Below are 21,467 nucleotides of genomic sequence, written 5' to 3'. Positions count from 1 at the left end.
CAAGCTTTTGGCCTATCCGAGAGAATAGAGAGGCTCTTTAAAAAAAGAAGTGCCGGCATTGAGATGGCTGTCAGCTGTGAAAGATCGCTCCGCACATGTAAACATAGATCATAAAGGCGAAGGTGGATTAGAGAGTAGAGACCTATGTGCTTGCGTTCGCTGCGTGCAGCTCGTTAGTTTAGAGGTCTCGAGTTGATCTTCCGTTGGAGGAACTCTAGCATCGCAACAATCCCATAATAGGTTTCTGGAACGAAGACAAATCCCAAAGTTTTATTATTATTATTATATACAGCAAGCAGGTCTATACGAAGAAATTACTTAAGTTTATAAGAAGCTTAAGCTTAGATATTTTTGTTCAAACTAAACGTAATCTTAATATATTTATAACAAAATTGCCCTTAAGTTCTAAGAGAAGTCACAGCTTTAGTACTTTTTTATATACAAAATTGCTATATTCAATTTACCTCCGAAACAACAAATGATTCTGCTTTGTGTTAAAGTCCATGATTCTAAGCATGTTTTTCCTTTAAAATAATATTGAATTCTTTTTATATGCACATTTGCCTCTCCAATATTAGAATCTCACCATTCTTTTGGAACCAATCTAAACCTATGTTATTTTGCATATTGTTTAAGAAGCCAAGGTTAAGACATAAAGTAAATTTATCATAGTAGATTTCATGGGCCAATGTTTACAAGTAACAAATCATTCGGACACGACTTCGCAGCTAACAACAACAACAACAACAACAACAACAAATCATTAAGCAAAATTTCAAAGTAAAACAATTACCAGAATCTTTGAACATGCATTATGCAGTATTTTCAAGTCTTATTTGGAAATAAATGCCACTGAATTCAGTAGACTTTATTGCCAAACAAGCAGAATCGAGTTAAGTTATGCTGGATTAATAAAGAGATTAAAAACTACAATTATTGTAAGAGAAAATTTGGCTTACCTTTTTTGGCCTCACTCCAGTCTCCATTCTGAAATACAACTGTAGACTATACAAAAAAATTAAGTTCCTTACTGCGATGCTGTTCCCAATATTAATGTAATGCAAGCAGTTTTGAAAAGATTATTGATAGTTTCATGTACTCTACTTATTGGGATGCTTCTTTTTCATAATGCCAAATTTTCTTTAGAGTTACAAATACATCAATCCAGTCCCTCTTTGTGTGCATTGTTCTCTTGCATCAGACATGTACCTTGTTACCATACTAACAAGTTTTATTTGCAAAAAAGATTTCACTAAAATCGATGTCCTGATCACTACTCATGCCCACCTGAAACTTAAAACTTGATTAAAAAAGTGCTATTCAGTTCAACAATAGCATAATAAAACAAATTTAGCTTTCTATGATATTTCTTCATCTCACAGTATTGTGTTTGGACTGAAAGATCAAGAGGGTGTGTGTGGCAGAAATTTGCTTTTAAAGGGAAAACTATGTCTCAGACTTCGGCAGGAGGCTTATTTTGTTTTCATGTGTCGTGTTTTACTATAACTAGAGAATCTCAATAGCTCAAACATACAAAATGGCCTTATTCATACCAAAATAGCTACTCAGGTTGATTTTATAGCTATGGGGGTGGGGGTGGGGGTGGGGAGAGGTAACAGGGCAAGCATAAATTAAGTATGGAGTATGGAATGAGTAGAGTATGGAATGAATGAGTAGAGTATGGAATGAATCAGTTGTACACATGGCTGCAAGAGTTGTACAGCCAGGCCAAGACACACCCGTTTTCTTAAGCAATTTCTCACAGCAATTTAAGCCAAGGGCCTACTCTTCATAGTCCCATGCATCCTCGACTGGTAGTATATATATTTATACCAACTAAAGTTAACCACGTTTAGTAGAAACTGGCTTGACTGCATCAATTCGAACAATGGGAGACTGTTTGCCATTGGGCTTTTAAGCCTGGCCCTCCTTCCCAATTAGTTGCCGTGGAGCCACGGTACCGAGGCCGGGAGCCTTTCCTTCCCGTCAAACTGCGATCCTGCGGGCCCAATAGGCCCTAAACTCCAGTCAGAGTAGCCGAGGGGGGAAGAGCCCTTCAGCAAGTGGGAGAATACAGCCCCGTTTTCTGTTAACCGCTTTGGAAGACTCTTGCCGCCCGTCTCCCGACCCACAAACAAAGGGGTGAGAAGGAGAAGGAGGGCTTGGCACCCCATGCGGCGAGAGTGAACGTCAGCCCCTAAGAAAAAGCGCGGGGGGGGGGAGAAACTTCTCATAGAGCGTCCTCATCCGCGGACTCTTTTTCCTCCTCCCTCCCTTTTGCGCGGAGGCGCATCGTCCATTCTAGAGGTGTTCATCGACGCTTTGGCTGTTGGGGGATTGTTCGGAACGGTTACCCGAGTCGGAGGTGTCCGTCCTGCCGGCCATGGCCGAGTTCCTGCCGCCGCCAGAGTGCCCTGTTTTCGAGCCCACCTGGGAAGAATTTGCCGACCCTTTCGGCTTTATCCACAAGATCCGGCCCATTGCCGAGCGGACCGGGATCTGCAAGGTGCGGCCGCCACCGGTGAGTAAACCTCGACGACCCCCGCTGGAGAGGGTGGTTCTCTTGCTCCCATCCCAAACAGGCATTGGAGGGGTGTGTGTGTGTGTGTGTGTGAAGCCGTACGTGAAAATGGGAGGGGGGGTCGTCCCCCGGGCCACTCGCCCCCTTTCGACGAGCTCCTCCCGAGACCCCCAAGTACCTCCCCCGTCCTCCCAGGCTTTCATTGAACTCGGTCGCCGGGCGTCCCCGTCCCTGCCTACTCTGAAACTTTCCCCCAACTCCCCCTTCCTCCTTGCACGAAGCTTCCACTCCTCCCGTAGTCCCATGCCCGCGTCACCACGGGGAAAAGTGCGCCCTTCCCTAAGAGGGATTCCCTACTATCCAGCTGTTCGTGGTCGGCTCGAGGCTTTCCTTCGGGGGGGGGGCTGGTGAAGAGGAACAACGGAGCGGGTGGGGGAGCCGCTTCCTCGCCTTGCCATCCCAGGAGTCCCATCTCCTAAAAAGCTTTGTGTGCTTCAGGTCGACTTGTTTTTGTAGGTCCGACATCCTACCCCCATTCGGCTAAGAGGAGAGAGTGGGGGTGTCGCTTGGCCGCCCTTGTATGCAAGCAGGCTTGGAGGCTCGGTTCCCCGTGGGAGACCCGTAAATATGGCTGCCGGCGAGTTTCCCCCATCGCTCTCGTTTCGGCCCCTGACTCCACTCGAGAAACTCTTGCTCACTCGCAACCCGCTGCGGTCAAAATAAAGTTGCCTTGTGAGGTCCAGCCGACAACCTGGGAAGCAAAAAAACCCAAAGCTTACTTTTGTAGCGTTTCTCACTCCCTCCCCCACCCCACCCCCTCCATTCTCACACACTAAACAATTCTAAGCTGCTGGGTTTTTAGATCAAAGGAAGAAGTTTATCTCGGGGTTGTTTTTAAAGGGCCTTCTCTGGATGACTTCTCCAAGGCTCGCTAGTGGGCACTGCCTTTAAAGAGCAGTTGAAGCTTTTGTTTCTACCCAAGAAGATCTAACAACCAGTAGGCATCATGTGTGCAGCTTCAGACATGTTTTCAACTTCATAAAGGGTTTTAAAACTTCCCTGCATGACTAGATGTATGTTTTCTTCTTGCAGGCAAATAATGAAAATGTATGCTATATGGTATTTTTGTTTTAAAAAATGTGGAGTTCTACAAGGTAGTAGTCTCAGGAGAAATTGTATAGCTGTAAAGAGACAGCCGATTCATAAAGTTGGATATTTTGAAAGTAGTTTTGTATCTGGTCAGGTACTTTGTCAAAGTTTAACCTGTGTCAGATTCTTAGAATTACACTGCTGCTTTCAATATAAGTACTTTGAGCAATCATTGTGTAAAGACCTAAATGAGACAGCTGCTTGGGTGTTGCCCTCCATGTTGGCATTGTGGTTGAGCTAAAGCTGAAGATTTCCTTATTTCCCTCGTTTCTGTACCTATAAAAATAATTCTGTGGCCATTCAGGGCCTATCTGGCTTGATTTTAATAAAGGTATCCATATTTTAAAGGTTAAAATAAATATATTACATTGGAGATTGGAGAAATCTTTTCTTTTAGAATCCTAGGCACACATGGCCACCATTTTAGAGTACAAAACATAGTGGAAAGGGTGATAAGTCTCCATCATTAAAAATATAAACAGGCACTACAGCAGGCTGCAAGAGTGTAGCTTTGAGTAAAACAGCCTGTTGTTCTTTTATTGTTATAGTTATTCAAATACTACAGTTATTTGAATTTGGTGAAAAAGATAAAATATGGATCAGAAGGAAGTATTTAAAAAAATCACATGTTTGGTTTTTAAAAAGAAATCTATTCCTTCAATCAAAAATAAAGATAGCTTCTTTTAGGAGACCAAACGGCCTCAGGCACATATTCATTATAGTAAGCGTCCTTAACAGCATTTAATTTGGAAGTTGAGACATTTTGGTAATGTTAGAAATTCTGTTAAAACTTTTATGTTCTGTTTTGGATACATTTGAAAATAACTCTTAGTTTTAATTACTGTAGTCAACATAACTGGAGAAAGTGGTATGTAGGACTTCTCTTCTGCTAATTAAAAATACTCATCTTTTTTACAGTCAGTGATCCACTTAGTTCAGTAAAGTTTATTCAGAAGTAACAGTGGGATAGCACTTACATACATATACAACTTCTGATTTAAATATATATGGAAGATTATATTTTGTAGATTCTCTAAATTATTTTCTCCATATTTAAATTTGTTATTAAGTCAGATAAAATTTCTATATTTAAGATTGTTATGCAAGCCTGTATCATGTTTTACAATCACTTTAAATTCTAGTGTTGTGTACAGATTTGTACATGTTTGTGAGATATAGTTCAAAAAGTAGGATGAACAGTGGCTTCTGAATTACTGTTACTGGGAGTTTTGTCAAGGTGAGATTTTAAAAATAAAATCTAGTCCATTTTAGAAAATGGACTGAAAATAAGAGACATACATTTCATATAAATTGGTACAGTTTTGTGGAAAAATAAAACTAAATTGGTTTTTAAAGATATTTTTCAAGAAAATATTTTCCATGCCTGGTCTTGGAATTTGTTATCTCACACTGTCAGAGAACATGTGTTTCACATTTTAAGCTCTTTTTATAAGTAACACCACCTTTATAATAAAGCCTAGTTGTGTATAACAGAGATCATATTGGACAACATATCAGGTTTGTAGATCAGTATATGGAATATAATATGTACCATAATTACACAGGCATTTTTGTTTTGATGCATTTATTGTTGATACTTAAACTCCACATTTTTTCTGGATTTGGCATCAATTGTTTCTAGAAAATGAGTATACCATTTTGAAGAGACACACTAGCATTTTGTGCATAAGTAGCATTCATTTACCATAATGGGCAGAAAAGACTAAAATTATATTTATCTGGTCAGAATATGTTTATGGATCCCTATTCTTGACTGTTATTTTTTATTAATATAATCTAATGGAAAATTTAAAGTATGCTGACATAAATCTGGTCCATTTGTTTAAAATAACAATCTAGTCTCTTTCTCATCTTCTTGTTATTTAAAACTTCTTTTGTACCAATTTTAAATTCTTGATGTTAGAGGCTATAGCCTCAAAATACCACATTATTTAATTTCAGTAAAGTTAGCTGCTCCTAACTCTTACAATTTGTTTGATTGTAAGAGTTGAGACATTGAAATAAATGTAAGTACATTGATTTAAGTACATGTTTATTATACATTGGATAGCATATGTACATTTAATAAATACGTACTAGTGTAGACTTGGGTAAACTATACACTATTTAACTCACTGAATCCGCTGCAGAATGCAAGTTTTTAGAGAGATATCTTATTTAAAATGCTCAGGAAAAAATGGTCCCTTTATTATCATAAACAGTACATATATTCATTGGCAGAAAATAACCCTTTCCGGCAAAGAAGTAGATACCATTCAAAACTATGAATTCTTTTCTAACTTCTGCTCTTAAAATTAACAAAGTTCTCATTTGTAGTATTTACTTAGAGGTTATTTTAGAGATTATTGAAAATTTAGACATACTTGGAGTTATTTTATATTAATATTTATATTTATTAGAACTGCAATTCATTTTTCAAAATGCTAGACAACATAAAAGTTTTCAAAATAAAAATCTCAAACAGATTTGTTGCACTTCATAAACAGTTTGTCTATGCAATATTAATTCCTGAAATGAGATTTTCAGTTATAACAATTTTTTACAAACCCTACTTTAATGAGTCCTATGTTAGATTATTTTCCTGATGTTTGATTTTTCTGATGATATCTGACTCCCATATTTCTACTTAGGATAGCTTTCCATATATTGCCTTCTAGATGTGTGGCTTTCAGTTCCCAGAATTTCCTAACATAGTCATTGGTGAATATTCTGAGAATTAGGGACTTAAGTTATTACATCCAGGATTATGTGTTTAGATAGGATACTTCCTCATCTACATTGTAACATTCAGTTAGTCAAATTGATTAATCAAGATCTAAATCTTGAATTAATGCAGCTGTAGCAAGCTTGTGAATCAGGTAATTCTAGTTAGGTGTAACCAATTATGTTCTGATGACACGGCAAAAAAATAGTAAGGGCTGTTTAATGGAATTATTTGCACCATATTTGATCTTTTGATTTAAGCAGAATTGATAGAAAAGTTGTACAGCTCATGAAATGTGAATGAATCGCTCACTGTTAAGATTTGTATCTCCTACTATTTTTTAAAAACAATTATTTCTCATTGAGTTTACATCACACTTTCTAATTTCAGAAGTGGTAGGTTACTTCATTTATCATTATGCATATTTTCTTCACTATGAAAGAGATGGCAAATTTCCTACTGCGAGTTCAGAAGTTGTCACTGAAAAGACCAGGTCCACATTATAAATCATGAATGAAGTGACAAAATATAATTCTCAGATTATGGTTGGAAAAAATATTTAGAAAACATAGTTGCTGATAGTGAGGGTAATGAAAGCTTTAAATTTCTCTTTGGTGTGAAGAAGAGGGAAGTAACCACTCAAAATGTGGTTACGTGATGAGGGCAGTCATCAAAACATCAGAACCGGGTCCATAAGTACTTGGGGGAATCTGTCATAACTTTTAATGACTGATAAACAACTGGTCATAAGTCAAGGACTACTTGTGTAACTCTGCGATGCAAAATATTGCTTGCAGTTGGAGTATAGAATTGAAAGCGTATTTTGTGGAGGTTTCAGAAATAAGATATTAATAGGATATAAACATAGAAGTAGATATTAAATTACCACATACTGTATTAGGGAACATTTATTTAACAGATGATAAGTTCACAAAATCCTATTTTGCTAAGATCATATTTATGGTTATTATGTCATTATAGAAAAAAATGTGAGAAAAGTATTTCAAAGGGACCATATAACATGGTGAAGGAACAACAGGCTTTTCAATCATTTGAGGTTTTTAAAATAACAATAATAGGTGAATTTTATAGAGAAAACTAGCATTTGTTGCATGAAGTCTTCCTTGCCAATATATTTTCTGAGTGTTTTTCTTTTCAGATTAACTTCTGAAACCAAAAATGAATCCAAATGAGAAGGAAGGAAGTGATCTTGTGGGAGGCATTTCTAGGAAAAATGGGCAAGCATGCAGTATTTTAATTTTTCTTCCTTTTTGTACATTGATCAGCCTCACTCTTAGTTTTGGCATTTTGTTCTTCCCCAACAAATATGAGATTGGGACCACATTTTTGCTGGATGCAGACTTAAAGAATATTCATATATAACTGGCAATGTTGGATTGTTTTTTCTATAATATGAGGCATTTTTAATCTGCTTTGATAGATAGTAATACTTTGTCTATAGAGCTATGCAGTTTTTCAAAAGGATGTTAGGCTTCAATGAAGGCTTGAAGCTGTTTTGTAAAGCAAGGTTACCCCCTCATTTTTAACACCAAAATAGCTATGTTGCTTTGTTTTGCTTTTTCTCTGATAATTTTCCAGAAGTTCTAGTAATTCAGCGTTCTCCAACTTTTCTGGCTTGGCGGACCAGCGGAGGCAGTAGTTGGGGAGGATGATTGTATGCGCACACCTGCCACCACTTCTGCAGCCTGGTTCTGAAAGGGGTACAGTCTAGCAGTGGGCTGCAGATCAGGGGTTGGGGACCCCTGTAATAACTGGAAGAGCCTTCTGCACATGTGCAGAAGCCTTCCCCTTGTTACAAGTAAGCTGCTAAAGGCATCCTTCAGTCATTGAAATTATGATTGACATTTTAAGAAGCTATGAAACATCTAGCCAATAGCAAATTCCATTGTTTTTATCTAAGGAGTGTCTCATTGCCTGTGCTGTGTAGACAACCTTGTAAAATAAAGCCACCTCATATGGAGGTAACACAGTAGTGTATTCCAGGGCTTTTCAACTTTTTCACCATTGTACCACTTTTAGGATATGGCAACATCCAAGTACTACCAGTTGCCTAGCAAGGTGTCAAAAACTTGATGATCCAAAAAAAAAGGGAAAAAAGTGATGTACAGGTAGTCCTCGACTTACAATAGTTAGCTTAGTGACTGTTCGAAATTACAATGGCACTGAAAAAGTGCCCCCCAAGCAACAGCCAAGGAAGACACCTGCCTGCCTGCCCGGCGGCGTTCTTTCTCTTGTCCAAGGTTTTCATTGTTGTGAGCATTTCTGTTGAGGATTGGCAGTGGGGGTGGGGCAGGTGTGTGTGTCTGGTTTTTATTCCCCCCCCCCTGGTGCTGGGTGGTTGCAGCAGGTTTTGGTCACTTCACGTGACCCTGGTACACTGTGACCATCATAAATATGAATCAGTTGCCAAGCATCTGAATGTAAATCACAAGACCCTGGAGATTCTGCGACATTCCAGGTGATCGGCACTTCTTCTGGGCTCAGCAGAAGCGCCAGGATAATCGCCAGCCTCCAGCTGGAGCCTGGCGCTGATCCTGGTGTTTCCGCTGAGCCCTGATAGCCCTGCAGCTCCAGCTGTCTCTCGCTCAGGCTTGTGCGGTGCTGCCACCGGTTCAGCTCATTCCCCTCCCCCGCTACCACTTTTCTAGGATGGTCGCGTACCATCTGCTAGGTGCCAATGTACCACAGGTGGTACCCGTGTCACTGGTTGAAAAGCCCTGGTTGAAAAGACATTTACCTCTTCCCACTATACATTAATGTGGCAAATTCCATATTCTGTTGTTCTGCTAATAGCTCTATTCTAAATAAGTATAAATAGCTGAATGTCATTATGAAAAGAATCAGAATAACAATATGTATGGATTAAAATCTGAATCGGTTTCTAATCCCCTGCTAGTAATGAATCTTCATTCTTTCTCATTCTCAATCACTTAACTATGCTGATGGAATAAGGATTGAAATATAACTATTGTATATAATTGACCTGAATTGAGAGGATGCAATCTTTAGAACATTTATTTAGAATAAATTTCAGTAGTTCATAGGCAATTTTTTTTCATATATAAACAATTTCATTATTTATTAGTCCAGTTCAGCCTTGCTCCCTAGAAAGAAGTCTCCTAAAAGATCCAGATGATCCCCACTCTGTTGCTGTTTAGAAGAGCTGTGAAGGCCTGACTCTTCACCCAGGTCTTTGGCAAGGAAGAGTGAGACCCCTCCTTCATTAGGCTTGCTATATTTTATATTTTATTGATTTGGTTGTAACTTTTTTGTGAATCACCCAGAGTCATTAAATTGGGTGGAATACAGGTCTAATAACAACAATAATATTGGCCATCCATCTGGGAAAGAAATACTGGTCAGCCAACAAAATAAAAAGTTATTTCAGTAAAACAAAGAAACCAAATAAAGTTATATCAAAGCTCAGTACAAGTAGTCCTTGATTTTTAATGGTGTTTGCAGTATGGTCACATGGCTGGTTTATGATATTTTTATTGAAAACTGGCATTTGCTTCCATATTTAGCAAAAATACCCATAGTAAATAAAAGGTGTGTGTGTGTGTGGGGGGGTTATCCTGCCTTTATTATTTTTAGGAATAACTTAAAACATATCAAATACTCCTCCCTCCTATTTTTCCCACAATAACAGTCCTATGAGATGAGTTAAGCTAAGAGAGAATGACTGGTGCAAAGTCACCTAGCAAGCTTTCATGCCTAAGGCATAACCAGAACTCACAGTCTCCTGGTTTCTAGCTGATGTCTTAACACTAAACCAAACTGGCTCTTGTTTAATGACCATAGCATTTGCTGACTCATTACTGCAAAAAAAGTCATAAAAATTGTATTGGTCACATTATAACCTGTTTTTATAACCATCACAGCTTACTATCATAATTGGCAGGCTCTATTACAGTTGTAAGTCGAGGACTACCTGTCCTTTAGAGCCACTAGTCACATAAATTTCTATCAGGGTCCCCATACTAACATCCCAATTCCATTGTCTGGAGCAGGAGTGTCAAACTGCCGGCCCATGGGCCAGACGTGTCACATGGAAGCCGTGCCCACCCCATTGCCAGCAATGGCAAAACAGTCCCGATACATCGCACAATGTCACATGACATTGCGAGTTTGACATGTCTGATCTGGAGGAAGAGCTGGGTCTTCATGGCCTTACGAAAGATCAATAGATTGGGAACTGTCCATATTTCATACTCTTCAGATAGGTGCCGTACACAGAAGGCATGCTTTCAGTGACTCATCAGGTGACATTGTTTTAGCAACAATGCCCAGAACATGTCCACCTTGCTAGATCTGGAAGGCCAGGTCAAAACCATCAGAGAAAGATAACTTTGCAAATAACCTGGTCCAATGTGCTGTGCAGGGATTTAAAGTACATTGAAACACAGAAGTCTACTGGGAACTTGCAGCTCATATAGTAGCAGTGTTCAGAAACACTAAAGAAGATTGGGTTTAATTTTAATTTTAATTTAATATCAGGAATTTAAAACTGAGCCAATACTTTATTTTCCAAAAACCAAGGAAAATTACTTGTGCTATCTTTAAAACTAATCTGATACGCTAATTTTAATACAAAGTCATTTAATTACCAGATTGCAGGCAATATTAAAATATAAAACAAGAGTTTTTGTTAGTACTTCACCTGCTCCCAGTAGACAAAAGGAGTCAAAGATAGGGCAGTTAGCACTAATATATTTGCTTGATCCTCATCACTGTGATTTCCAAATTATCTTTTTCTGCCATACCACTTGTAAGATGTAATGTACTATTATATTTTTTCAATTAAATTTCTAAATATCTGAAAATGCAGTAAGAATAGTTTCATATTAAACTTACTATTTTTCTTTTTCTTTAGGACTGGCAGCCTCCATTTGCATGTGATGTTGATAAACTTCATTTTACTCCAAGAATCCAAAGGCTGAATGAATTAGAGGTAATGACCTCAGAAATATGAATTGCATTAATAATGAACTTCTTATACATCATAGCATATAGAATTTTGAAATTAAATTAAATACAATTAAATAGTTTTCAAATTATTTTTTTACAGCATATAGATATTTCAGTGTTCATGACTCAGGTTCCAAAACCAAGAAATTCACATTGAGGTTCTTTTTAGCAGTTTTCTTTATTGATTCTCACCTTCAGACAGAAATCTTATGAAACTGAAGCAAGCTACTTGCAGTATTAAACATATTCTGAGAACCTAGGAATGAGCTGTTTTAATTCTTTTTCTCCCACCCAAACCCTCTAAGCTACTCTCACACTCCTCCCTCCTGAGAATCAGGACTAAATTCTACCACAGGTATTCTCTCAGCCTAGACGCTGATGCAGAGGGCCCAGAATCTGCAGTTTTAGCGGCCACTTTCAGTTCAGGAATATAGATTTGAATTCCTTAGCTGCTCTTTTTTGGTTTAATCAGTAATTTGAAGTTGTCAAAAATTTGTCCACCTTATTATTCACCCTAACTCTAAATCAGTAGTTCCTTACTGGTATTGTGTGAAATTTGGAAGTAGTGTAAAATGGACATGTGGTAAATTATTTAAATACTAGTTTAATTAGTAAATAATAAACAATAGACTGTAAACACATATATATTAGAAAAAAACATTTTTCTTTTGTTTCTGTGTGATAGAATCCAGTTCATTGGCAAGGACTTCAGATAGAGAATCTAGATCATTAATGAATAAGTTAGAAATATATAAGCTTGAGTACAAGGGCTGGAAAAACCCAGTATATACATACCCCCTGGTTTTCAAATATAATTTAACTGTAACTGTATACCCAGTATATCAGTTTCTAATTTTATTTTTGATAATTTCAATGAGAGGTTTTTTTAAAGAAGTATTTTTGTACTTTTTTTTTAGAATACTAGCTCTATTTAAGCAGGAAATGCTTGTTCAAGTATCAGATATGATATGACTGTTTAGAAATACATCTAATACTTCTCTTGTACTGCTAAGTGAAGCACTGACATTTGAATAGGAGAATAAATATTAAATTTGTGTGGCCTCCCATCTCAATTGCATGACTTCTGTATAATATATACACTTTATATTTTAATAGGCTCAGACTAGGGTGAAACTGAATTTTCTGGACCAGATAGCAAAGTTCTGGGAACTCCAGGGATGCACATTGAAAATTCCACATGTAGAAAGAAAAATTCTAGATTTGTTCCAGCTTAACAGGGTAAGTTGTGCATTACAATTTTTGACAAAATTTAGAAATAGTTCTTAAGGCCACTGAAAGATGCATTTTCTAGAAACAAAATTCAGACTATGATGTCACCCTTGGGGTGACTGGGGACATATATTATTTTTTGCCATGACAAGGTGCAAATGAGGCTTATTTTATATTGTATATGGGAGTTTCCGTTTCAGTTTTTAATTGGTTTTATAAATATTAGTTCTTTGTTTTTTAAAAATTGACATATTCTAGGGCAGAGGTCCCCAATCCCGGTCCGCAAACCACTACTGGTTTACACCTGTTGGAAACTGGCCTGCGAAAGTGGTAGGCAAGCACGAAAAGCTCTGTTTGCACATGCATGGGATTAGGTTGCGTGCTCAAAATCATCCCTCTCCACAGTGTCACTGCCGCCATTACTTCCAGTCCATAGAGGTTGGGGATCACTGTTCTAGGGATTATAGAACAGTTTTTTGTTTTCTATTAGCAAATGGTAAGGAATAGTATACCTTGTGTCACTTTGCCAGAATTAAGTGGTAAGATTGAAGAGTTCACCCCTGTTTTTGGAGAATATGTTGATTACTTAAAACATTGATTTTCTCTAGTATATCAAATTACTATTTTAAATTTTTTTATTAATAACATATCGATTATTGATAAAGGAAACAACCACATAGTTAGACAAACTAGTTGCCACTTATTAGATGTATTTTTACCACTGTTTTCTTGCATACACATAATTGGCTACACAACTATTTTTATTTTTATAGCTAGTTGCAGAGGAAGGTGGATTTGACTTGGTCTGCAAGGACAGAAAATGGACTAAAATAGCTTCCAAGATGGGATTTGCTCCTGGCAAAGCAGTGGGATCACATATACGTGCTCACTATGAACGTATTCTTTACCCTTACAACTTATTCCAATCTGGAGCTAGCCTTCTGGTAAGTTCTGCTTTTTTAGTCCAGATTTTAAATAAACTTTTTCCCATTCTGCTCTAAAACGTTCTAACAGTGCTTTAAAGTATAAAACATTTGTCCATAATTTAGAAGTTTTGGTGCTGGCTGTTGAATTCTCAAAGTGATATATAATTCAGTGGGGTTTGGGAAATTTTTATACAACTTTCAAGATTTCCATGACCCCAAAACACAACCATTATTTATCAAGAAATTGAATTTATAGAGGCTATTTTTATCCCGTGAAAAGAAAAAAAATGAATGAATTGACTGCTTCCTCACAATTAGAAGAATGTTTTTGCTTGGAGTAACTTGAAGCTGCTGGTGGTCTTTACCCTGTATTCTACAGTACCTGTGTTTCAGTATGCTAGTTTTCATTTATCATTTTGGACTTGAATAAGAACTTTTTCCTGTTCTCAAATGTGAGAATTAAATGTAAAAGCAGTCTTCTGATTGGATATTGAGTGTTCTGATTTTCTATGAAATAATCATGTTTAGACCCAGATTTTGGTTGTCTGATGAACTTCTTGTTAAAGCATAACATTCTCTATCAAAACAAAGATAACGTTTTTTAGACTAAATCTTTATGGCCAGCTTAGTTGTGTCTGTACCATATTAGGACAGTGCTCCATTTTATGGCTGTCTTGGAAACTTCATATTAATGAAATTCATCTTTCAAGAGTATTTGACAAGCCCTGTGATCACATCATTCCAATTTTGCATTAGTTTTATTTATGATCCCTTTCTGGAATGAATTAAAAGTGCTAGTGTTGATCTTTGAATTGTTTGGGATCAGTCTATTTGAAAGATACCTAGTTTCTTAATAACTTTTCCAAGGACTTAACCTTGTCCTTAAGCTCTGATATCAAATCTTAACTACAGTTGATGAAATTAGAAAGTATTAAAATAGCATCTTATTAATGTAATCCCATTTTTCAAAAACATTTAAACGTTTACGATTCTCTCTTGTAGTCTTTGAAAGAACTTTGAATGCATTTTATTTTGCTAAGCTTTCTTTTTCATTTATGGCTGGCCTGATTTTATCTGCTCTTTAAACAATAGGGCTATTTTGTTTTAACTTTTTAATTGAATAAGTTACCTTATTTAGAGACCATTTTGAAATCTTATCCTAAAAGATGGATATAGTTAATAAAATGCATGGAAAGAATGCAAACCATGACTAATCTTAATCTCTCTTTAGGTGCATATACACACACAATTCACTCATATGTGATGGAACTATGATTTATGTATATATATATATGGGCTTTTAATAATTGATTTGTTACAATGAATACACTTTTAGAAAAGTGAGTTAAAGTGCATGTCTGCTAACCTGCATGTCCCCCCCTTTACTCTTTTTCTTAATCATTTTTTAATTATATGCTGATATTTCTTTAATAAAAGAAGAAGGAAAGAAAAGCAGAAGAAATAATTAGCTCCCTTTTACAATTGGATAATACTGATTTAACTACAAATGGCTATTTTAATGGAAACCTACATTTTTCAAAATAAATTGTCAGTAAACTGTATGCTATGTTTGCATTATCACACATTTAAGTATAGTATGGTGTGCATACAATTTCCATAGTAAATAAGTATTTAGAAATATTTTCTAATGGTCATAGTGTTATTGTTCTGAATGAAGGACTAGTTATTGTGGGCCTCTATAGCATTATGTTCAGTTTAGGTGCATAGATATAAGACTTTGAAGTAATAACTAGTGGCAATAAAGCTGTGATTTGTTTTTTGCATTATTAGGGACTAAATCAATTAAATATTAATATATCACATTAAAAGTGTATGCAAAATATTTTTAATATTTTTTGGAAGAGTTGTGTTGAACTTTTAAGACCAAAGGATATTGCATTATGAACCCAGATGGTGGGGAATGGGAAAGAGAATATCCGTTAGACTCTGCAAAATGAAATTGGGGGTAAGACATGAGATTCATTCAGTTTCCATGTTGTTTATACAAGGAAACTGAAATCCAATTTCATTGCAACTTTCTCATCCCAATAGAAGACAGTTTTAAATTGAAAGGACAGTTTTAAATTGAAAGGACAGTTTTAAATTGAAAGGAAGCAATACTATCAGTAGGTGAATCCAATTATAACTGGTTGTTGTGATGGTAAAATTGTAAGTGGACTGAATTTAGTCAATTTACACTAAATTGCCTCACTGTGGGAAAACACATTTGTAAATCCTAACCAGTTGAGATCTATAGCAGCTCATATCTTACAGTGTTTTACAGTAAGTTACTAAATGTAGTATTTAAACATGCATACATTATTCAGTATTCAAGTCTCAGTTAAGCAATATGTGTCTTTAGAAAAAAACTTGAACATTTTCGTTAGTATAGAAATGTTAATAATGCAAGATTGTCTCAGTAAAAATGTCTGCTTTTGGACCAGAAAAATAATGTTCATGATTCTGTCATGATCGTTTTCCTATATTCCTACTGATTAGACTAATTAGCATATGCAATTCATTTAATCATTTTGTGTATGTATTTATTGCTGTTGAGGCTAATAGAATTGGAGGGATGTCTTGTGCACATTTTCTTCATTACCTCATGTAGTCATAGTTACTGTGACGGGAACATATAAACAACTTTCCATTTTCATCCTAAAAAGTCAGAGCCATTTTGGTTACTGTGTTACTCAAAATCTACTTTTGCAGATGTCTTTGAAAATAAAACCTGAAGTATTTTTTTAAGGGCCATTCTAAAAGTACATGATTTTCAAATGACTACCTGTGGCCTCCATCTACAAGGTCACAATTCCGTTAAGTTGTAACTCTCCAAGCTCTCTCTTGCAATAGGCACCAGACATTTGTTCCAAACTGATGTGTTTAGTGGATGATGCAGTTCTGGAAAAGGTATGTTTGACATGACTTTTTGAATGACATCCCTATCTTTGTTCTAAACTATTTTGGATGTTCTCTGAATCCTTTCCTATGCAAAATATTCAAATTGTATACACCGTTAAATAAATCATTATTTAAATTAATCTTAATGTTTTTTATCTGGTTCACTTCTACTTTTGATCATAAAACATTTTTTAAATAAGTGATCAGATTCTGCTGATCAATACAATATAGGCAAATGCTAGTATAATGATATTTTAATACAAATAAAATTTGGTACAGAAGAATTGGTGAAAAGAAACTAAATTAGCATTACCACTTATATCTACCAAACTTGATACAGAAGAAAATTTATGGTGTTAAAACATATATTTCCTTATTTCAGCAGGATTATATTCAGCTATTAAAGTAGAAGAATGCTTTTGGCTCTTACTAGTGACATAGAAAAATTGCAGTCATTGGGATATAGCAATTGATATCTCAGATTCTGATATTTTCTCTGAGAAATTCTAAGCATTTAGTTTTCTCTGGTTTTCTCACATTAAATTCTAGAATGCGAAAAGGAAATGTGTTGAAAATGAATTAGAGAAAATTCTAATTTTGAACAATATGAAAGCGTATATGTATCTTAAAATGAATTGCACCAAATATTCCCAGTTTTAAAGTGTGCTTTTGATTTAAACTGTCAGTGTTTCTGATTTTTTTTAAATAGAAAGATTATGAACAAAATAGTTTAAAAAATTTTCAGGGAATTCCTTTTCTTGATAGAATAGGTTGCTCAGCTGAAGCTTATAATTAGCTTGAGTGTTCATTTATATTTTCTTGAAATGTAAAGAGGTGAACAAGTTCTTACTTGTGATAAAAGTATATTCTATCAGAATTTGCATATTATTATTTCATTTTTTATGTCAGAAGAACTGTATGGAGTTTTTACTCCAATTTGTACTCTTGCTAGTTCCTGACTTTCTGTTGCAGGGCTTTTCAACCGGTGGTACGCCGGCATCTGGCAGGTGGTACACTTATGATGGATTGAAAAGCACCTGTAAAACAAAAGTGTAAAAAAAGCCTAAAAGTGTAGCATGGGGATGAGCTGAAGCGGCAGCAACACAGCACAGGCCTTTGGGAGAGCCAGCTGGAGCCACGGTGTTGCCGGGTCTCTGCTGAGCACCTAGGATCCGTGCCAGGCTCCAGCTGGCTGGTGGTTCCGGAAGCTGCGTGCAGCCTGGGGAAAGGAATTGTTGTGGCCCCGACCCCCGCGCCTGTCCTAACCGAGGAAGAGGACTCTGAGGATGATGGGGAGGAACTGGCAAGGCCTCCCTCTCCGGGGCCCTCCTCTCTGGCAAGGCCTCCATCTCCATCTGGAGGCCGAGAGGAACAGCCGGGGAGCAGCCAGGTTGGGAGGGTGCTCGAACAGCTGCAGCAGTCTAGCAAAGATGAGTCATGGCTAGACCCTCAAAAAAGACGCAGGGCCAAGCGTCTGCAGCAACGTAGGTTGGGTAGGAGGGCCAGGGAGTAGCTGAGTCATTGAGCCACAACTCATAAGGTATAAAGGGTGTGTGGCTGCTCTAAGAACTTTGTGACGAATAATAGTTTAAGCAACTTCTGGTCACATCTTTGGAACTCTGTTTCGTGTTTGAAACCCTGGTATGCATTCTTGGCAACGCTTCTGTACATCTTCTACTGGACTGTTTACTTGGATGTTATCTCATTCCAGCTGAAGTTTGAGGTAAGGAGCCCATTTTGCTGCCAAGGCCTTATCAGAAGGCAATTAACTAAAGTCTGTAGAATTAACTCTTGCTAGTCTTGTCTGTTTGTACTCTGGGAGGGGGGAACAGAACAGGAATATGGGGTGTTTACCTGCGGGGTGTTTACATTTGGCCCAGGGCCACCCTGGAGACAGTGAAGGGCTGGCCCACCCCAGCACCCAATCAAAGGAAAACCCCGAATCCAGAGGGCCAGAAGACAGCACAGCCACCGCACTCCTCCGTTTCCTTCTCACCCCCTGGGCACAGACGCAGTCACTGCTCTTCGCCATAGCTGGGGCAGGACTTGCAAGTACCTCTGTCCTACAATGTGGCACTCCGCAGGCGCTCCTGGCCACCACCATGCCGGCAGCCCCGACTAAAGGCCACCTGCTCCAGGCTCGCCCTGCCAAGGAAGGGGGCGGCAACCGAGACTACATCAGATCTGCAGCTTATCAGCAGCACTCAAAGGCTGCCCAACTTTACTGTGGGTCTTCAGGGTTGGAAAGCGGAGGGGTAGTGCTATGTTTGCAGCCTGGCGGCATCTGCTGAAAAGCCTCCTGCTTCCCCCCCCTTGCAGCTACCTCCTTCGGAGCTGTCCTGATACCAACAGGCCTGCCGGCATAGCAGCAAGCAGGATGAAGTGCTCTGGGTGAGCCGCACTTTGCAGGATGAAGTGGGCGTGGTGGCTGGGCTGCCTTCTGGCCTGCTGGATTTAGGTTTTGTGGGCATATGGCCTGACCCTGGTTGAAATGCAAATCCCTCTCTAAGCAGGGATTGGGAGGCTAAAGGCCTATATCTTTGTGGCCATGCAGTTCTGACGTCGATGGGCTACTGCTGGGGAGGAGAATCAAAATAGGGCAAAATAAGCAGAGTCCACCATGGTTTATTGATTGCAAAGTTTTCCTCGGGTTTTCCTATCCCTTCCTGGGCTATTAAAATAACATTGGCAAGGTCTGTACTGAACACCTGGCTGCAAACTACTCAACCGGATTTTAGCCTAGCTCCTTGTGCAATCCCAGGCCACATTCTGGAGGTAAGAGGATGTAGTAACAGGAGAGAGCTGCAAAATTGATTTATTATTTATTCTTGCCTTTAGCAGCAATAACTACGTTCTTTGACGACTTTGCTAGCAACCTGCAGGCTGTGAACTTTCCCCTTTGGGGAAAGAATTCAGGAGTGGTAGATTTATTTTTCCTGCTAATTACAGTATATTTTGTGGGTTTTTATGAGAAAAAGATGTGTCTGAAAATTAAAGGATGTATGGATTGAGTTATGAGACAGGGAAGGGAAATATGTGGACTTATGCACTTCCAGTTGCTGACAGGTGTGCCACTAATATTCTGACTTGACACCTGCTTGCTCTCAGGGCCCAAAGATTATCTTCAATTCTTCATAGGGCGGTATTATGCATTAACTAAATTTTCCTGGGTTCTGATTTTAAGGTGAATATCCAGAGCTATGGAGGCCTTTGATCTTCTTCTTAAATACATAATATAATAATAACTAAAGGCTCAAAGGGAAGGCAGATTAGAAAGAACAAGACCTTGGGGGTCTTCAATTCCCTTCCTGTTAAGAGTTCCTTAATAAGGTTTGCTCTTCCTTCCTAACATCAGTACAGGTGGTTTTTCCAGAAAATATATGAAAAGCTATAATTAGTGATTTAACTATGTTTTCTTTTTATGCATGTTTAATCAAGGAGGGTTTGGAGAGGTAGAAGTGGCCAATATGGAGGCTGCACCTTGCCCTCCAGATCTCTGTCTCCCCTGCAGATCTCTGGAGAGGAGGAGGGGGTGGCAGGGGAGCTGTGTGAGCGAAGGCTGCCCCAACAAGCCAGCATCCTTACCAAGTACAATTGGAAATGGGAATTCCCTTTTGAGAAGGGCCAGCCTTCCTTGTGCAGGACCCGGGAGTGCTGCTCCCCTGCTGCCGCCTCTTGCTTTCCAGAGATCTGTCAAGACAGAAGTTGGACTCGGAGGAAACTTCTTCCTGCAAATGTCCTCCTCCTCCTGCTTTGCCGGGAGGGGGCACCGGACAGGGAAACACCAATGATGTCTGGGACTGGGAGAAGAACATCTCTTTAGCATGCTATGCACAGACACACACATACAAAAAAACCCCATTCCAAGCTAGCAAACTGCCATTCATGCCTGCGTTTGGGGAGAAGGCCTTCTCCTTCCTCTGTGGATAAAGGTCCCCAAAGTTGGAATGTGGTGTGTGTATGTGCACCCGCAAGCACTTGGCTGCTAGCAGTTTGGGGAGGCTAGCAGTTTGTGGGGCACTGAGTTGTCCCCACATCAAGTTAGCTGCTGCAACTTGTTCCATTCCGCCCCAGCTATCTTGAATCAGCTGTGTCCAGTGAGTGGCGTCGAGCAGGCCATGCCCACCTGCTAGGCGACTGGTGGTACTCGAATATTGCCATATCCTAAAAGTGGTACAATGCCTGAAAAGGTTGAAAAGGCCTGTTCTGTTGTTGATATATGTGCCTATCTTTGTCTCATCTTTCTGCCCTTTTTAACTTGGTAATAGTTACCCCATTTTTTTCTGTTCAGTATTGAATTTTTAAAACCTGGCAAAATGAGGTGATCTTGCATTTTGTAGAACTCTTTTCCATCAGTGTAGACAGACTGGTATAATTTCGTTTGTTCTGATATCCTTAGAATGTAATGATTTGCAAAAATAGCATGCATAAAAATGTCTGTGCTATTAGAGTATGTAAAGTACCTTTTTAATGTGTATCTTCCATGTGAAATACTGTAGTTTTTTTTTAACAGCATCAGTGCCATCATTCCATTCATGAAGTCAAAGTGGTTAACTGGCCTATGGAGAGAGACTTGTTTGTCGATGATCATAAGCAGTTTTCTTTCATAAGAGTCAGGAACTAGAAAGATGTTTATAAGCAAATAAAAATGTTGTAAATAAGGTCAATAAAATGGGCAGGGATTTGCTTCATTTTTAAGAATCTAGTTTGGCAGATATTTTGCATCTGTCATTACAATGCATATTATGCAAATAGTATGAGGATAGTCTCAGCAGCAGCATCTGATCTGGGGCTAAAGAGTTAAGGAGAGTTGGTTTGATTTGTGTGTGGATAGGATACTTCCAGGTAGTATTGGGGATAGAGAGTAGACCAGCGGCCCCCAAACATTTGGGCACCAGGGATTGGTTCCTTGGAGAGAGGTTTTTCTGCAGACAAGAGGGAGCGTGGTTTCGTTTGCTGCCTGCATCCTGCAGATGAGGCTTTGTTTGCGTGGCCAGGTTTCTGGCATGCCCACCAGTCCACGGAC

General features: G+C 38.3%; 1 protein-coding gene across 3 annotated transcripts in view; it reads left to right on the top strand.

Annotated features, from left to right (window-relative positions):
* Window positions 1-2,287: 2,287 nt before the first annotated feature.
* The window catches only part of KDM5B (lysine demethylase 5B), a 63,783-nt gene continuing 44,603 nt past the window's right edge, over window positions 2,288-21,467 (top strand). For 2 of the 3 annotated variants that reach the window (XM_081326060.1, XM_081326058.1), the window contains exons 1-5: window positions 2,288-2,521; window positions 11,290-11,367; window positions 12,501-12,623; window positions 13,388-13,558; window positions 16,394-16,450. In XM_081326060.1, coding sequence (XP_081182186.1) covers window positions 2,384-2,521; window positions 11,290-11,367; window positions 12,501-12,623; window positions 13,388-13,558; window positions 16,394-16,450 — 567 coding nt within the window. In that variant the 5' untranslated portion in view covers window positions 2,288-2,383. The remainder of the gene's footprint in view (window positions 2,522-11,289; window positions 11,368-12,500; window positions 12,624-13,387; window positions 13,559-16,393; window positions 16,451-21,467) is intronic. The other variant, XM_081326059.1, reaches the window with a different exon arrangement.

Source organism: Vipera berus (genome assembly GCF_964194415.1).
Source record: "Vipera berus genome assembly, chromosome: 3".
In the NCBI taxonomy this organism is placed as follows: Eukaryota; Metazoa; Chordata; class Lepidosauria; order Squamata; family Viperidae; genus Vipera; species Vipera berus.
This window is presented reverse-complemented; position numbering and strand designations above follow the sequence as displayed.